Genomic DNA, 18,768 nt, shown 5'->3' on the forward strand with positions numbered 1-18,768 from the left:
TTGAGGACTATATTATTATTGTTGTTGTTCTCATTTTAGGGTTTGAATTTGGTTATCAGGGTTACAGTGCGGTCAGTCAATGAGCCTTGTCTGAATGTAATAAACCCAGGGGGGGGTCTAATAGTGGTCAAAAAAAGTTGCCCTGTGAGCCTATTAGGATCACAGATTAAATTGGCTTTTAGTTTTATTAACGCGTCCAGCATATTTCCCTGGTTGTTACAGATTTAAAGTTTTGCTAAATTTGTCTCCCAGTTTGTAAGTTTTATGGTTTGGAAGCTGAAGAGGTCTCCTTTTGTCAAAATGCCATGTGTAGACTTTATTTTCTTTAATTATGATTTTGCTATTCAGGTATATGGCTTGGAAGTGGCTATTCGAATTGGTGCATTCGATGGTCAGGTCTGGGGGGTACATTTCCAATGCCAAGCTATCGAATTTATCGTAATTGACAACTAAAACATCATCTATATATCTGAAGAATATTATATTGTCTTTTATTTTGTTTTCATAGTAGTGCAAGTAGAGGTTGGCAATGGAACACAAGCAGCTTGCTCTCATTGCCACCTCTCTACTTTGCACGTAGATATTATCACCCATAAGTATGTAATTGTTAATTACACACAATGTTATTAGATCTAACCAGTATTGTTTATTACGGTCTAGTATTTCCTGATATTCTTCGTAATAGTCAATTAGTAATTTTTTTTAAATTATCGTGCATATGCTGGTAAATAGATTTCAGCATTAGCATTAGATTTCTAGTATTAGTATTAGCAAATAATGCAAAAAAGCAAGATGGACTGATTCTTTAAAAGCAAGCTTTTAAAGAATCAGTCAAAAGAAAAAAAAAACCCTCTCCACATTACCTGTCCATCTCCTCCAATAATTTGTCTAGTTCTTCTGTAAATTTATTCAAACTACCCACATCCACTAAAACAGATGGAAGTTCATTCCAAAAATGAACCACCCACTTGCTGAAAGCAAACTTCCACACCCATCCTGCACCCATCCTTCCTTAATTTGAATTTATGCACCCTCACATGTGTAGTCTCAGCAAGAGACTACACACGTGAGATTGAAGCATGCTAAATGCCATGAGCATTTAGCATGCTTAAATCCATTCAATGCCTTAAATGCCCCAATCAGTTCTTCTCATAGGTGCCTAGTCTCTTGAAGCTGCAATTTACAGAACTGAAGCCTCTCTTGGTAAGACCACCCCTTTTTCCTCCCTAACCAATCTGGCTGCCCTTCTCTGCACCCATTCTAGCAGATCTACATCCTTCCTAAAATGAAGCCTTCAGCTGTATGCAGTACTCATGTGCAGCCTGTCTGCAATGCTCAGAGAACTTCATATCTGACTGCATTTTCCATTACTGAGTGTAGTACCACACAGTTGGTATGTTAATTTGGAATTATTGTCAGTCATATGCAGTACCTTCATATGGGTGACAGTATTTGTTACCCATATGAAGTATTAAACTTCAACTGCCATTTCTCAGCCCATCTGTCTAATTTTTCTAGATCTTGTTGTAGTAGCTTACCATAATTATTGTCATTAACCACCCTGCCAAGCTTTGTATTATCTGCAAATGTATTAAGCCTTCATCACTATCATTAATAAATACAGAAAACAACAATGGACCCAGCACTGAACCATGGGGGCATCTACTAATAACATTAGTCCAAAAAGAATAGAGTTCATTAATAACCACTCTATGTCTAATCCCACTCAGCCATCCCTTTATTCATAGCAGTAGCTTGTCCTAAATACCATACTGCTCCAATTTATACATCAGTCTAATGTGCAACATAATCAAAAGCAACATAATCAAAATTTTATATCATATACTTGAATTTCCTGAAATTCAAGTACAGGTCAACCATCACTAATCCGGTTCCACCACTAATTCGGACATAATTTCCGCGAACGTAATTTCGAATTTCCCCAGTCGGTGTACCGACCTGCCATTACTGTTTTGGTGGCGTTGGTTGCATCAGCTGTTGGCACGAACTTGTAAACACTGGCAAGCTATTCCCACTTGTTTTTCTGCATTTATTATTAAAACCTGCTCACATTTAGCTCCAGCCACATAGTAGTAACATATTTCTCTGTGGCCTCAGCCATGGTTCCAATGCATAAAGGGAGTGCCTCTCGTGGTGTAAAGCACAAACACCATACATTGTCCATAACAGATAAAGTTGAACTTCTGAAAAAACTCGACAGCGGGGGTGTCTGTGAGAAGTTTAACTCTGCTTAATTGTAAATTCCAGCAATTTCTCTCAGTTCCTCTTATTTTAGTAATTTTCTTTTAGCCATTCCTTTTTAGATTTTTTTTTTTTTTTTATAACACTTGTGGAAAAACACAACACAATATGATGGATATATATATATATATAGCGCACTTATGAACTTGTTTTCACAAAATCTCTAACACTACTGACAAACTTATTGCAACATTTGAGAGTTTATTTTATCGCAATTAGTTTTATTGCTGCATGTGCAATAACTAATCAAAGCAACCTTCATATGTATGCTGTAATAGCATCACACGTATGTGGCCGACACGGCTTCTCAAGATTTAACCTACTGGGCCATGTTGGCCATGTATATGCGACATAAAAAAACACTTTTTTTTTTTTTGATATTTTAAGCGAAAAAACGACAACACTGACATTACAATATTTATTTTACAATTACTAATCAAATTATTTGCTAAATATTTTTTGGCCCCTGGGGAATTTTTTTCTTAAACTAGCTTGGCAGTCAATGTGTTAAAGGTAGGAGTAGGATGAGGTGGTTAGCTGTTGGGTAAACTGTATGTGCTAAAATAACCACGAGTGATCCAGCAAACTCACTAATCCGGCACTCCACAGGTCTCAATGCTGCTGGATTAGTGATGGTCGACATGTATATATCAAAATCTCTTTTTTTTTTTCCCAATTCCTTTGTTACTGTTTGTTTGTTATTTGGTTTTTAGGAGCATTAGCAACTAAGACCATATTGCTCCGGGATATGCGGTGGTCATTCCCTGACCTTTCCGCATCCTCCGTATTTGGTGGTGACGGGCTCAGACCCCGGTCTAATCAAGAAGTGTGTGCTATGCACTGCTGCTCCTTCCCACCTGGCTACGGAGGCGCCCTCCTTTGTTACTGCTTCATAGTATCCAATCAGACTGGTCAGACAAAATTAATCCTTAACAAATCCACACTGTGATTACAGTATAACTACATCTCTGTCTAGCTGGTCTTGCATTACATCTTTAATCACTGACTCCATTATTTTCCCTGGAATAGAACTTAAACTAACAGTTCTGTAATTACTCATGAATCTTTTGATCCCCTTTTGTAAACTAGAGATACATTTGCACATCTTCAGTTCATAGGAACCTCCCCTGAATCCAGAGATTCTCTGAATATTATGGCTAAGGGTATTTTTTTACCCCCTTGCTGCCTCCCTTAATATAACTGGATTGATTCCATTTCCCCCCCCCCCCCAGGAACTTTTTTTTTATGTTAAGCTTCAACAATTTATTTTCCACTTTCCTCTCAGTTATCACAAAATCATTTACCTTCCTATTAGATTTTGATGAGCTTCTGGCATTCCTCTCCCTGAAAAACTCTTCATGTGTGAATATAGATGCAAAATACCTATTCAGTTTCTTGAATGACATCAATGAGGGTATAAAGGGAATGGTGTTGAAATTTGTAGATGATATTAAAGGTGAAAATATGGTTAATGATACAAGCCACACTGAGCTCCTTTACAATTATTTTGTTTAGGCATATGCTTCAGCACAGTAGAAAAATGGAAGTTAAATTTCAATGCTGCCAAATGTAAGGTTCTATATTTCTTCCTTTTAAGAATTTTTGTTTAAGAATATTATGTAATTTCCTTCTTACAATACATTAGAATCCTCAGATTAAAAAAAAAGAAATGGGCCTATAATATTTAATACATTAATTGGCATAATGTTAATAAAAAAAATTTCCTCCTTTTATTGATGTTTCAATCTCACTGAAACAGGCATTGAAGAGAATCACCACTCAATGGGTAAAGTGAACTGTGATGTAAATATTATGTCGTGCAACCTTAAAAAAATTAAATACATGTTTTGTGTCATGGCAGTTAACATATTAAAAAAATAACTGTACAAATGGCAAAGAGAATAATGCAAAGTTTCAAAAGCTACTGGTGCCATTAGTTCTTTCAAATTCTAGTGCAGTGTAGTGTAAAATACATACATTGTAATTCCTGTGTTAAAGCCTTTGGCTTTATATTTTATACAAGATTAATTGAACTTTTTCATAAGTTTCTATTTCATTTAAATAAACCAATTTAATGATCTATTTGTGATTTCAAAAGAAGAGAAATCAGAATTTCGTACTGTTGTATAAAAAAATTTCACATCAAGTAACAATTTTGTTGTTAGTACAAAATCTTATTTTAGTTCTGATCTGATGTAAAGCTATAACCAAACCTATAAATTAAAGTTCCTACACAAAAAGTGATGCAGGACAGCAAATTAACTGTAATCTATCAACCCACTAAAATATTCCTATTAGATTTTGATGAGCTTCTGGCATTCCTCTCCCTGAAAAACCAATTTAATGATCTATTTGTGATTTCAAAAGAAGAGAAATCAGAATTTCGTACTGTTGTATAAAAAAATTTCACATCAAGTAACAATTTTGTTGTTAGTACAAAATCTTATTTTAGTTCTGATCTGATGTAAAGCTATAACCAAACCTATAAATTAAAGTTCCTACACAAAAAGTGATGCAGGACAGCAAATTAACTGTAATCTATCAACCCACTAAAATATTAAAATTTTGCCATTGCTGGTTTTTTTTTTTTTAAGCATCCAATAAAGTTTACTGCTCTAAGTCAAGGTAGCAGATTACAGCTTAAAACAATGAACTATAATACTAATAATTTAACAAGAAATGAGTTTTCTACTCACATTGCACTTTTCAGATGTGAATAAACTCTCTTTGTAGCCTGAGATATAAGCATTGCTAAATCTCCAAGAACAAAACCCTGAAATATATATATATATTATTTAAATAATGGTAATTGATAGGTATGCATTCAAAATTTTTCAAAATAACACCCAATTTTTTTTTGTATAAAAATTATTCGTATTATTTAACATTATACAGTATTTTCTAAAGCTTTCCTCCCTCAATATCACTTCCATCATCTATTCTAATGAAAGAGGCAAGTTATTTCTAGTATGTTATTTGATTGGTTTTTTTTTCAGGAGCATTAGCAACTAAGGCCATATTGCTCCGGGATATGCGGCGGTCATTCCCTGACCTTTCCGCATCCTCCGTATTTGGTGGTGACGGGCTCGAACCCCGGTCTAATCAAGAAGCGTGTGTTATGCACTGCTGCTCCTTCCCACCTGGCTACGGAGGCACCATTTGTATGTTATTTGAACTAAACTGCAAATGACAACAATCAACGTGAAAAAAAAAGTAGATTTCTTTTTACTGCAGCATAACTAGAACTACATTAAAACTTTCAGTTGTAATGTAGTTGTAGTTATGTGACATTAATGCTATTGTAGAATCAATTATACATTATACGCACATTAATAGTATTAGGGCATTTAATTTTTGGTTTTGTCTTTGTGAGTGATTTTTATTGGGGTGGGAGGCATTTCAGGTATTAAGGCCAGACAGTCTGTCTAGCAATTGGAGTGCTAGCAGTTTTTGGTTCCCCTATTGATATATGTTGAAAAATTAAAATTAAATAAAGCTAAAGGAAATTTTTAAATGAATATATAAGGTTAGAGAAAAGAGGAAATTATTAATAAAATAAAATAAAGTTAGGAAAACATTTTAGAAAAAATTAAGGAAAAAATGATTCCTCAGGGGCTTTGAGCAGACAGACAGCCATATTAAATGAATGTCTCTTGCATACCCATTTCTGTAGTCCCAATAACAGTTTTACTAAATTCATTATCATATTTAGTTTTTGGCATCCTAATTATAAAATAACTGAAAATTTAATTTTAGATTGGTATTAACGCAAACTGGGATTAGGACCCAAAGCCCAATGGGTATGCATCAGTATAAAGTACATAGGCATTTACTGCAATCAATATGGATGGTGGTCGATACAAGAAAGACTGTAAAGTGACTCATTTGCCTAATTTATTGGTGGCTGGGGATGTCATCTGGTCTATTTAGCATGTCTGGCAGTAATCATAATTATAATTGATTAATTAGTTAAACTATTAGTTTAGGGCTACATGTTCACTGTTTGTAAGTACAGCAGACTCTCGATTAATCGGAACACTTCAAGACTCCAGATAAAAAAAAAAAAAAAAAAAAAAAAAATCAGCCAGAAATCAAAAAAATTCAAGTAATAACTAGAATAGGTATAAACAGATATAAATAAGCAACAAGCACCATTATAAGTCATCAATGGGAGATCACCTATTATCTTGCAATCCCCGCTGTCTTCATGCCCGCAGCTTACAAAAAAGAAAACAAAAACCAAATGTTTAGTTTGTTTTACTGCACCGCGTCGATTGGTGTGTTCCGTTGGAACGCAAAAGGACAAAATTTTGTTTCGTTATTTATGTCAGGGATGTCAAAATTTCTTTTATAGTAAATTTTTTTTTGTTTGTTTAGAAATCTCAAAATTGATGGGTAAACACAAAAGAGTTGAGTTTTCATTTAAACAAAAACTTGAAATTATTCAAAAGTTTGAAAACAGTGCATCTGTTAAATCTCTAAGGAATCATTATAATAAGGATGTATCAAAATGGCCAAACATTAACAAGTATCGTGCGGAATTCAGATTTGTCAATAATAATATAGTAGCAATATGTTACTAGTCATTCCCGAGTTACGTAAAACTTGACGAAGTAAGAAGTCCTGGAACGTATCTCTTACGTATGTCGGGGACTTTTGTATTTTTGGATTAACTGGGAAATTGATTATCTGGGATTTGTTTTTTACCATCTATCCTGGAAAATCGAGAGTCTACTGTATTAAGTATTAAATTTGTAATAGTTCATTAGGTTGTTGTTGATTAATGGTTTTAAGACACAAGGGCATCAATGGCCAAGATGTGTCTTTCCAAGTTTTTAATGTAAATCAAACATTTTTTTCAGATTTGTTTATCAAATCTGATTTGCCGAATAAAATTAAACAATTCATGTACAAGGGGTACTAGGAAAGTTTTGCAATACAGCTTTGTTTATTTAATTTTTTCAAAGTAATTTCCTCTACATTCAATACACCTCTCCATCTTCCGAAACCAATCTTTAAACCAGTTCTGCCAAGTTTCACTAGGGAGTAAAGCACACTCGTTGTCCCAAGCCTGTAGAAGGTCCTCATCACTGGAAAACCGCCTCCCTTTTAGCTTCATTTTCACATGCGGGAACAGTGCAAAGTCGCAGCGAGCAAGGTCTGGACTGTAGGGAGGGTGCTCGAGAAGTTTCAGTCCTGTCGTGGTCAAATATTTGGTGCAGGCTTTGGCGCAGTGAGCTGGAGCATTTTCGTGATGGAGGTACCAGGTGTCCATTCTTGACTTTGGCCGCAGGTTCTTCATAGATCCAATGACTTTAGGCAGGCATTGTTCAGTATACCACTTAGCTGTGACTGTCTTCTGCGTGTCCAAAACGACACGTTCCACAATTCCACTCGATTTGAAAAATACAGCTATCATTTTCTTCTTTACAGATCGGGATTTTCTGACAATTACGGGTGTGTCGTCATCATCAAAGACCCAAACTTTGTTTTGAGCCTTGGTCGGCAAATCGTAATAGTACAGCCAAGTCTCGTCACCTGTCACGATGTTGTTCACATACCGAGATTGTCCCTTATCAAACTTTTTTAACATCTCCCGGCACCAAGTCACACGTCATGTCATCTGCTCTTCAGTCAGTTGATGTGGCACCCAGAGAGAACAAAGTTTCTTCACGTGCAAATGATCTTGCAGAATCGAACGAATTGCTGGTGCATTTAGGCCCAAAGTATCCTCTATCTGTTGGTAGGTCACTCGCCTGTTTTCGTCAAGCATTTTCCTCACAGCAGTAACGTTTTCCTCCGTAACTGACGTTCGTGGCGTTCCCGGCCTCTCAGAATCCTCCAGAGTGAAATTTCCCCTTTGGAATTCTCTATACCACCTGAATATCGTTGTATGATGTGGACAATCATCATCTAGTGCAAGAGTCATTTCTTCTAGGCACTGGTCTATGGTTAAACCACGCACGAAATTATACCCCAAAACTGTCCTTATCTCATTTCGTGACCACGATGCCATCGCAAGCACTTTACACTCTCACTACTAATGAATAACTGAGCCCATCAACTTGGCGCGGCGGCTACTATGCACGTATGAACATGTCTCAACATGCAGCTTCCTGTGATTCATTGTTGCGTCATATTGCAAAACTTTCCTAGTACCCTTTGTATATTCGCATTATTGTCTAAGATCTGTTGAAGGGTAACTGAATTCTGGTTATTGTATGAACTCTGAAAATAAAGGAATCTGGAATTTCTGAATCGAGGGCATACCAAAAGAATGTGTTTTACTGAAAGCTGGACTTGACATTGAACACAGAGTGGGGGATTTTTGTTTGTCAATAGATGAAAATGAGTAAGATGAGTATGGCCAATTCTCAGTCTGGCAAGTATTACTTCTTCTCTGCGACTCTCTCTGATGCTGGAGTTCCATATTTCTGGATTAGGTTTTATTTCCTGTAGTTTATTGTTGACTTGATTTTTCCATATTTGGGCCCATTCATTTTCACTTTCTCTAATAATGATTGGACTAAAATCAGTGTGTGGAACTATCCTTGTTCTGTTTGGCAGTTCTGATGCTGACTTAGCTGCAATGTCTGCTTTTTCATTGCCTTCTATTCCGCAGTGTCCTGGGATCCAGCAAAGAGTTACTTCAGAGTGTTTCTTTTGATTAGAAAGAGCGGTTGATTAGAAAGTCGATTTCTTGTAGAAGAGGATGACGAGAATGTCGTTTACCCTGTATGGCTGAAATAGCACTGAGTGAGTCCGAGTATATTAAGACAGAGAGGGACGACATATTTCACTTAATGCAAGCTGTATAGCATACAATTCTGCAGATAGAATGCTGCACTCAACTGGAAGAGATTTTGAAATTACGTGAGAAGGGAACACAGCTGCTGCACCTACATGTGACTGGATCTTAGATCCATCCGTATAGATTATGAGTTTTCCAGTGCGTTGTGAAGTATAAGTTGGCATGCAAATGTCGGATATTACATAGTGGAATGGTATTTTTTGGCCACTGAGCGAAGTAAAGATCAATGTTTATATGATGTCTATTCCATGGAGGTAAAGGCATATTTGCACTTTCCGCATTGTTGAGATCGAGTTTCCACTTTTTTATTACTTCTTGAAGACGAATCCCAGCAGGTCTGGATTCATTAGGCTTGGATTCATAAAGTGTTGGCCATAAAGGTTGGTTGAGGTATACCCAACAGGGGTGAGTTGGAAAGCTTCTTATTTTGGCAGCGTATTGGCAGAGTAATCGTTGTCTTCTAAGATAAAGGGGAGGATCGTGTGCTTCTATATACAAGCTTTGTACTGGCGAGGTTCTGTAGGCGCCTAGTGCTGATCGAAGGGCACTGTGTTGAATGGTGTTCAGAGACCGTAAGATGCTGTTTTTAGCTGATGCATATACTAAAGCTCCATAGTCTAATCGTGACCGGATTAGAGAACGATATAAATTCAGCAATGACTGTCTGTCAGCACCCCAAGATGTTGAGGATACTGCACGAAGGATGTTTAGTTTCTGGAGGCACGTAGTTCGTAGATAGGTAACGTGTTTACGGAAATTTAATTTGGTGTCTAAGTTCAGACCCAATAATCTTATGGAATCTGTCATCGGTATTTCTCTGCCTTTCAGTTTTAATACAGGTTCCGGATGAAGCGATCGTAATTTACAGAAGTGTATTGCTGCTGTTTTCCCCCTCGGTTAATTGATAGCCGTTGCTTTCTGTCCAAGTTTCAATTTTGTTTATTGCTATCTGTAATTGTCTTTCAATGGTAGCCATGTTGGATGATTGACAGGAAATAGTAAGATCATCTGCATACATATAAACTTCTACTGTGGCTGGGATGTCTCTTATAATGCTACTGGTACGTAATGCAAAGAGTGTGGCACTTAAAATCGATCCCTGAGGTACTCCTTCTTGTGTGTGAATTTTGGACAGCTCATTCTGGAATCTTACTTGAAAGGTCCTGAGGTGAAGAAAATTCTGAATGAATCTAGGCAGGTTACCTCTCAGTCCAAGTTTGTACAAGTCTTGGAGGATTCCATATCTCCAGGTTGTATCGAATGCTTTGGTAATGTTGAAAGTTATCATTACCATGTGCTGTTTTTTAAGAAAAGCATTTCGAATGTGAGCTTCAACCTTGATGTGGACATCAGTTGTACTCCTTTTACGGCGGAAACCAAATTGATGGCATGATATAGCATCTTGATCTTCAACAATCCAGACAAGTCTCTTGTGAACCATCTTTTCTATTATCTTTCCTAAACAGCTGGTCAAAGATATAGGACGATAACTATTGGAGGAGGAAGCATCTTTACCGGGTTTCGATATGGCTACCACAACTGACTGTTGCCATGTATCAGGGTAAACATTCTCCTCAAAGATTCTATTGTAAAATTTCAGTAGTATAGATTTTGAGTTAAGGTGGCAAAGCATTATGTAGAAAATGCGATCTGGTCCAGCAGAACTATTTCTAGAAGTCTGTAGAGCTTCGTTGAGTTCATTCATAGTGAATGGAAGGTTATAAGAATAAGATTGTTTTGTAACAAAGTTAATTTTATATTTTTCCACGGACATTTTTTTGAGCCTAAATGAGTCTTCATAAGATTGAGATGATGAAGTGACTGCAAATGTTTCTGCTAAAGCCTCTGAAATATCACTTGGAGAAGAAATATCTATTCCTTTCCAGGACAGGATTGGGGCTTTGGTTTGTTGACACTTTCCACTGAGAATGCGGATCTTTCTCTAAATTATTCAGGGGTCTGTGTTTCTGCAGATGGTAGAACTGAATCAAATCCACGCATCCTGTTTAGCTTTTCTATGAATGCGGTGTGCTTCAGCTTTTAGCCGTTTATAAGGTTCTCCGTTGTAGCATCTCAGTGAAAAATGTTCCAAGCTTTGTTTTGTTTCCTTTTGGCAAGATAGCAATCCCTTGTCCACCAACTATTATACCTTTGTTTCGTAAGGTTAACTTTTGGTATTGCGCTAACAGCAGCTCCAAGTAGTTCTTCTACTATATGTCTAGTGGCATTATTAATAGGTGCAGTAAGAATCAGATGGTTATCAAATTGCACTGTTTTCGAAAACTTCTCCCAGTTAGCTCGGTGAAAATTCCACGTAATTCTTTGGTTAGATGTATAGTTTGTATCCGTCTGTATTTTGCAAATTATAGGAAAGTGATCACTGTTGTGAAGGTCAGTCAATACTGTCCAATCAAAGCTAGGATAAATGGACGAGGAACATATGGATAGATCCAGAGCAGAGCTAGAACCTGTAGGCAAGTGGATATAAGTATGCACACCGGTATTCAGTAGTGTTAAGTGATGGTTATCAAGTACAGTTTCGATCATCCTCCCTCTACGATCTATGTTCGGGGAACCCCACAAAGGATGATGAGCATTTAGATAACCTAGAAAGCATACAGGTTGGGGCAGTTGATTAATTAAGTTGTCAAGTTCTGCAATGGAACATGAAACGTTTGGTGGAATATAAATGGAGATAAGAGTGAGATTAATTCCAAGAACAATACGAACGGCTATTGCTTCTAGATTAGTGGAAAGCTGAACGGGTTTCGATGGTACGTTACTACGAACTAATATTGCTACTCCTCCTCTTGCTGGAGACTCAGAACATCTGTCACGTCTATACAGCGTATACCGTGAGAAGTATGGGGTATAATTTGATGATAAATAAGTTTCCTGTAGACAAATACATGCAGGATCATGCTGGTGCATTAAGTATTTTAATTCGTCAAGATTGCTTCTTAGTCCTCTACAATTCCATTGAATAATTTTCTGCATTACTTGGGTTTAGGTTAGGTGGATTGGTCTGATCGTTTGTTTTTCCCTCGATCCTGTTTATATTTCTCTCGTTTTGAAAAGACTGGTCGAGTAATATCCATCTCATCATCAGCATGAAGCATGAGAACAGGATCTTCATTATTTAACTTCTCATCGATTTCCATAGTTCGTTCAGTTGGTTTATTTTGTGCACGATGAGAATCTTTCTCCTTCAATAATGTGCCTGAGTTGGGAACGTCTTGTTGTGGCTTGGATGGCTTTGTATTAGTAAAATTTGATGGACTCTTTGCCTTTGTTGCTGTCAGTGTCTCATCATCTGCAAGGATGGATCTAGCCCATTGAATAAGAGATAATTTAGGAGGAATAGTAATATAAGTCTGTGTAGAAAATTCTTTAGTGTTTTTGACTGCATTGGAATATGTTTTGGCAGGCATCACATTTAATATCTGTTTACGTGCCTCTTGGTAAGATACATTTTTCTCTACCTTGTACTTCATTATTTTCTTTCCCATTTTCCATAATTCGCAAGTTCTATAATATGCGGGGTGAGTACCCTGGCAATTGGGACACTTTGGCGTTGCTGCTGTGCATTCAGTTTGGGAATGGTCTGATGAGCCACACAGGGGACAGATTGTCTTACCTTGGCATGCTGTTTGAGAATGACCATACTTCTGGCATTTAAAGCATCTAAGTGGATTTGGTATATAGGGTCGGATCTTACAGGAAAGGTAGCCAGCTTTTACTGATTCTGGGAGATTCGGACTGCTGAAGGTAAGGATAACATTTCTTGTGGGTGTAAGGACACCATCTTGTTTGGTCATAATTCTCTTAGCACCGACAACATGTTGTGCTTTAAGTTCTTCGGCAATTTCTTCCTCAGAAACATTAAGGAGGTCCCATTCCGAGAACTTTAAACACCTCCCTTTGAGGTGTTTAAAGTTCTGTGCGGGGTTACTGAAATGGGAAGGCCTCCGAAGGTCGTTTGCTTCAGGAGTTGTCTAGAATGATTGGGATTGGAAGTCTCTATAAGAAGATCTCCTGAGCGAAGGCATTTGACAATTTTGGGAGTACCTGCTACAGCCTCTATGCTTTTCTGCACAAGAAATGGCGATAAGCTACTAAGAGGTTTCGTTGATAACGAGTGTACAATTAAAAAAGCAGGTAGGTCATGTGAAGAATCATCTTTTTTGATTCTTTTTGCTTGAGATGACTCAAGTTCATGCGAGCACGTAGGCTCTACAGTCGGTGATATTAATGGATCCATGTTTGCTCCTTTTCGCCCTGAGTATTGGATTAATACTCAGACTACCAGACCCGCTACGTGGAGGCAGGAGCGGTGCCACCAGTGACCAAGCGATAAGAGATTAGTGGTTAGTGTGTTAGAGAAATTGATTATATATATATAAATATAAAAGAAAGGGTCTTTCCTTCCTTCCTTGATATGAAGCTTAGTTCTTTATTTATAAAAAGCCAAAATTAAATAATTTTATAAATAAAGAGGGTTTTAACAATCTCTACAATCTGTCGCTTAGAGAAAAAACGCTTTCAAATCACTTTGGAAATATCGCTATGATCACTCGCTTGGCACTCGGGGCCTAGTTCATTAGGATTAGAGGTAAATACATAATAGGAATGAATTATTTCATTAAAAAATATTTTTTTTTGTGCAGATAATGCACCAGTAAATTTTAGCAAAAATCAGTGTTTTCACAGAATTACAAAAATCCAACGCTGATATTATACTGATATCAGCATATTTTACACAACATAAAAAAAGCTGCTACTACCTTGAAAATAGATATTGAAACAATTCTTATTAAAATTTATCAGTTTTTGTCTTCTACAAAAAGAACTGCAGAATTAAAATTGTTTTTTGAATGAACCGAAATGGAGTGGATGGAACTATTAGGTCATATACCAATTCAATAGATGTCACTTTTACCGTGAGTTGAAAGATTAATTTCAAATTTTCTACTAGTAAAGTCATATTTTACGAGTCAAGACTCGACTGTTCGTTTATTACAAAAATTTTCTGAAGACGACTTGTCTCTTGCATATCTTACAGCCATTTTTCAAAAGGCATTGTTGAAATTACAAAGCGACGATGCAACAATCGTTGATATTCATGAAATAATGGAAAATTTAAGAACATTCTTGAAGGAAAGACAAAATGAAGTTTTATGGTACATTAGTTGAAAATGAATTAAGAAAATATGATAAAATGATCAAGAAAATAAGTGATTCAAATTAGATGTTTCAAATTTTCATCAAAAAGCTATTACATATCTAAAAAAGTGGTTTGATTTTAATGACAATAAATTAAAAAAACTACAACATTTAACATTATCTAATCCACCAACATTTAATGCAATTCGAGAATTAGTAGAAATATTCAACATCAAAAATGTTAACTTAGATTTGTTTTTTGAAGAAATTTTAAGTCTAAAGGCATTTTTGTCTATCACAGTAGTGAAGAAAAGAAAATGCATGTTGATAAAAAAAAATGGGTACAATTTTTCTCAAAATTTCTGAAGTAAAATAATTTGTCTAAATTGTAAGCTCCATATTTGGCATTACACATTCAAATGCTTCATCAGATAGTTTTCAGCTTAATGAAAACTGCTTGGCATAAAGAGAAAAACAGTCTTTTATTACGAAATTTATAAGACAACTTGTGGTGAAAGAAAACTATAACAAGACCTGTTCAGAATTTAAAAACTTTTTAAAATCTTCGGAAGGAGAAGAAATTTTAAAACTAGAGAAATCTAAAAAATATATATAGAGTAAAAGCAGTCTTCCTCGCTATTTTTAAAATAACTGTTATAAATAACATTATATTAACATATATTATACAGTGGATTCCGGTTATTTGGGCCACCGGTTAATCGGGACAGCCGTTTATTTGGGCAAATCTGAAAAAACAGAACCCAATCGAGAAAATAGCCAGGGTTTACTTTGCTTAATTGGGACAACGTGCGGTTTAATTGGGGCAGGAGACGGCACCACTGGAGATTACCCTATGATTGCCTCCGACCGTACCACGTGGTTCAGTCAGATTTCTGGAGGTCACAACCATAAAACAACAACAAAAAAAAAAAAAAAATTAGCAGACATGTTTATTGGGCTTTTCTGTTAGTGCAATCTATCATAAACGGATAGTAAACTCGATCTTATTGAATTTGCGATAATACTGACAGCTGGAATTATGTGGGTTATTATGATGAAACATGTTTACACTTCCATGTAATCTTCAATCATATAAAAAAATTAATTTTCAGAATCTTCTCTTCATTCCTATTTTTAAAGCTTCGTAACTTGTTACTCCATTCTCACTTCCGCGTGTCGTGTTACTTGCAATTCGTGTGTACCGTGTTTTTTGTTATTGATTGCTTATCTTTTTACTGTTTTAAATTTTAACCCCCATCCACAAATGTCAGTGAACAGAAATGTCAACTGGTTAGTATGTACATATTACAGTATGTATTAATTCTTCCGATTTTCATGTATATTCTTCTGATTTTCATGTATCATTTATTTTTTTAATTGGTAAGGTAATAAAGGCTAAATTTGTGCTTAATGTATCTTTACTTTTATAGCTTGTGGATAATATTCCTCCTATTTTCGCTAATTTGAATCTGTTTAATAAAATTAAAATTCAATTCACAAACGTGATCACAATGGCCAGCGCTTACTACACATCGTATAGTGAACGGTACTTTACTAAGGTGACTCCATCGTAACGTGATTTGATTGTACAGGGAACCAATTGTACGGTGGGGGTCCATTTGTATTTTTAACTATTTAAGTGAAACTTCGAATAATTGGGGCAGGCACTTAATTGGGCCAAAATGCACTAGTACCGATGTGTCCCAAATAACTGGAATCAACTGTATTAACAACAATCACATAACAAATAAATACTATGTTTGATTGATTGATAAAAAATGTATTTTAATTGTAATTTTATATTTTTCTTTTACTTTTTTGAGGAAAAGTGCTATACTACACATTTTGTTTCAAGTTGTCCCACTTACCAATTTTCGAAATATGGCGACCCTGGCTTTGTCTCTGCTGGTAATAAGAAATTTATTTTGTAAGCTTTTAATATTTATATAGTATGAACCAGAGCTCTAATGCTCGATACATTCTACATTGATATCAATATTTGTAAAAGAATAAGAGAAGTTCATCTCAATATGATAGGTAGAACACTTCCGTATGATACTCTCCAGCAATTAAAACAAACACAATTTAAAAAAAATCGAAAAGCTTACATTACAGTAAGAAATCATTAACAATCAAATGAACACAATTAAAAATTAAGTAAAAAATTAATTTAACGAAAAAAATTCAAAATGATTTTCCTTCCTGAAGCTGACAATGCTTTTCGACCATATGTTGTGATCACAGGAATAAAAATTACCAAATAGGGGTTAGCATGGAACTTAAATAGGGATTATTTGTCTTCGTGCATGTGTGCAAATGACCATGAGTTGGAGATTAAATATGGCCAGCAAACACTAACAATTCTCATGTAATTTAATTTCAACGGTTTCTGCAATTAATAGTCTTGTATAATTATGTTGGACACTAAGTATTTTGGCCTCATTAAACAAAAGTGTTTTTCATTAACAGCATGAAACACTAATTCTGATGCTGCTGAACGAGAAGCACAAACTGAGGCTACGCGTTGATTAACACGAAAATTCAAAGGAAACTGCGTAGAACCCTGATAAGATGGGTCGCAATCACCGCAAGAAATGCATACTGGGTCATTTATTTGTGTTGCAAACGAGGAAAGGATTGAGCAATTTTTCAGTACAGCAGGCCCTCGTTATAAAGCGGTTCGCTTTACGTTGATTTGCTATAATGCTGTTCTTATATTATAACCTGTATTTGACTATAACGATGTTTAAATTCACACATTCACAGGGTGCTTAATGGTTTTGTATAACTGACAGCAAAGTGGAGGAGAAATTGTTGAAGCTAAATATAAGAAAGCACCTGGGGTGGATGGGATCTATCCTGTTATATTAAAGGAGGCAGCAAAGGAAGTAAGCAAACCATAATTATGAGAGCATCCTTGGATTCGGGAGTCCCCACAGACTGGAGATGTGCAAATGTATCCCCAATTCAAAAAGGGAGATTGAAGGGTGACACGAGTAATTACAGACCAGTTAGTTTAACTTCTATTCCGGGTAAAACAATGGAGTCACTGGTTAAAGTGACTCCATTATTTTACCCAGAACATTGCAGGATCATCTAGACAAGCATTGCAGCAATAATTCAGACACAGCATGGGCTTGTTAAGGGAAAGTCTTGTCTGACAAATTTGATAGGATATTATGATGTGGTTACAAAGGTACTGGAGGAAAAAAATAATTTTAATATCATATACTTGGATTTCAGGGAAGCTTTTGACACTGTTGCACATAGAAGACTACTGATCAAACTGGAGCAGAATGGTATTAAGGGTAAGTTGCTACAATGGATAAAAGGATGGTTGAGTGGGAGAAGCCAGAGGGTGGTAATCAATGGGTGCTGCTCTTCGTGGACTAATGTTATTGGTGGAGTCCCACAGGGTTCAGTGTTGGGTCCTCTGTTGTTTTGTATATTTATCAATGATATTGATGAAGGTATATCAGGCTTAGTGTCGAAGTTTGCAGATGATACAAAGGTTGGCAGGGTTGTTAATGACAGTAATGGCAGTGTGCTACTGCAACAGGATCTAGATAATTTGGGCAGATGGGCTGAGAAGTGGCAACTGAAGTTTAACATTGACAAATGCAAAGTACTGCATATGGATAGAAGTAACCCCAGAGGAACGTACCAACTGCATGGTTCTACATTTAGGGTAGAAGAAAATGAAAAAGACCTGGGAGTAATTGTGCAGTCAGATATGAAGTTTTCTGAGCAATGCACACAGGCTGCCAGGGCAGGTGATGGGGTTTTGTCAATGATATATAGGAATTTTTCTAGTAGGGAAAAGGAGGTGGTTGTCCCTCTGTATAAGGAAACGGTCAGGCCACACCTTGAGTACTGCATACAGATCTCGAGGCCTTATTTTAGGAAGGATGTAGATTTGTTGAGTGTGTACAGAGAGGGCCAAAAAGATTAGTGAGGGGAATGAAGGGTTCCTCCTACCAAGAGAAGCTTAAGTTCAGGAAATTGCAGCGGCTGGAGACTAGGCACTTGCGCGGTGATCTGATTGAGGTGTATAAGGCCTTGAAAGGGTTGAGAATGCTGAATTCTGATGGGATTCTTCCACTTGTTCAGATTACGAACCCAAGGAGGCATAAATTCCAATTGAGGAAAGACAGCTGCAGAATAGATGTGCAGAAATTTGCCTTTAGTCAGCGGGTTGTTAATTGCTGGAACAAACTTCCATCTGTTGTTGTGGAAGTTGATAGGTTAAATGTTTAAGGAAGAACTGGACAAACATTTAGAGGGAATGGTTGTATGATTTTTTTTTTTTTTTTTTTGGCTGATGCTACATAAGCTCATACGCTTGCTTTCTTGCATCACATGCCACGATTACTATTACTATTAACAAATCACTATAACACTCTTTTACAGATTGCATTTTTGGCATATTTGATGAAATCGTTTCATTTGATAGTCAATAGCTTGAAAATGAATAGCAAAACAGCATTAAAATGTTTCCCACACCAACTTGAGAAATTTTCCCATGCTCAGTG

General features: G+C 36.3%; 1 protein-coding gene across 3 annotated transcripts in view; it reads right to left on the minus strand.

Annotated features, from left to right (window-relative positions):
* Positions 1-18,768, minus strand: part of LOC150084894 (peroxisomal ATPase PEX6-like) — a 149,369-nt gene that overhangs the window by 53,859 nt on the left and 76,742 nt on the right. For all 3 annotated transcript variants that reach the window (XR_016547084.1, XM_090375619.1, XM_090375620.1), the window contains exon 12: positions 4,959-5,035. Coding sequence is in view for 2 of the 3 variants with exons in the window: in XM_090375619.1 (XP_090231745.1) it covers positions 4,959-5,035 (77 nt within the window). In the remaining variant the exon portion in view is untranslated. The remainder of the gene's footprint in view (positions 1-4,958; positions 5,036-18,768) is intronic.

Source organism: Mastigoproctus giganteus, chromosome 6 (genome assembly GCF_048544385.1).
Source record: "Mastigoproctus giganteus isolate SK-2022 chromosome 6, ASM4854438v1, whole genome shotgun sequence".
Classification (NCBI taxonomy): domain Eukaryota; kingdom Metazoa; phylum Arthropoda; class Arachnida; order Uropygi; family Thelyphonidae; genus Mastigoproctus; species Mastigoproctus giganteus.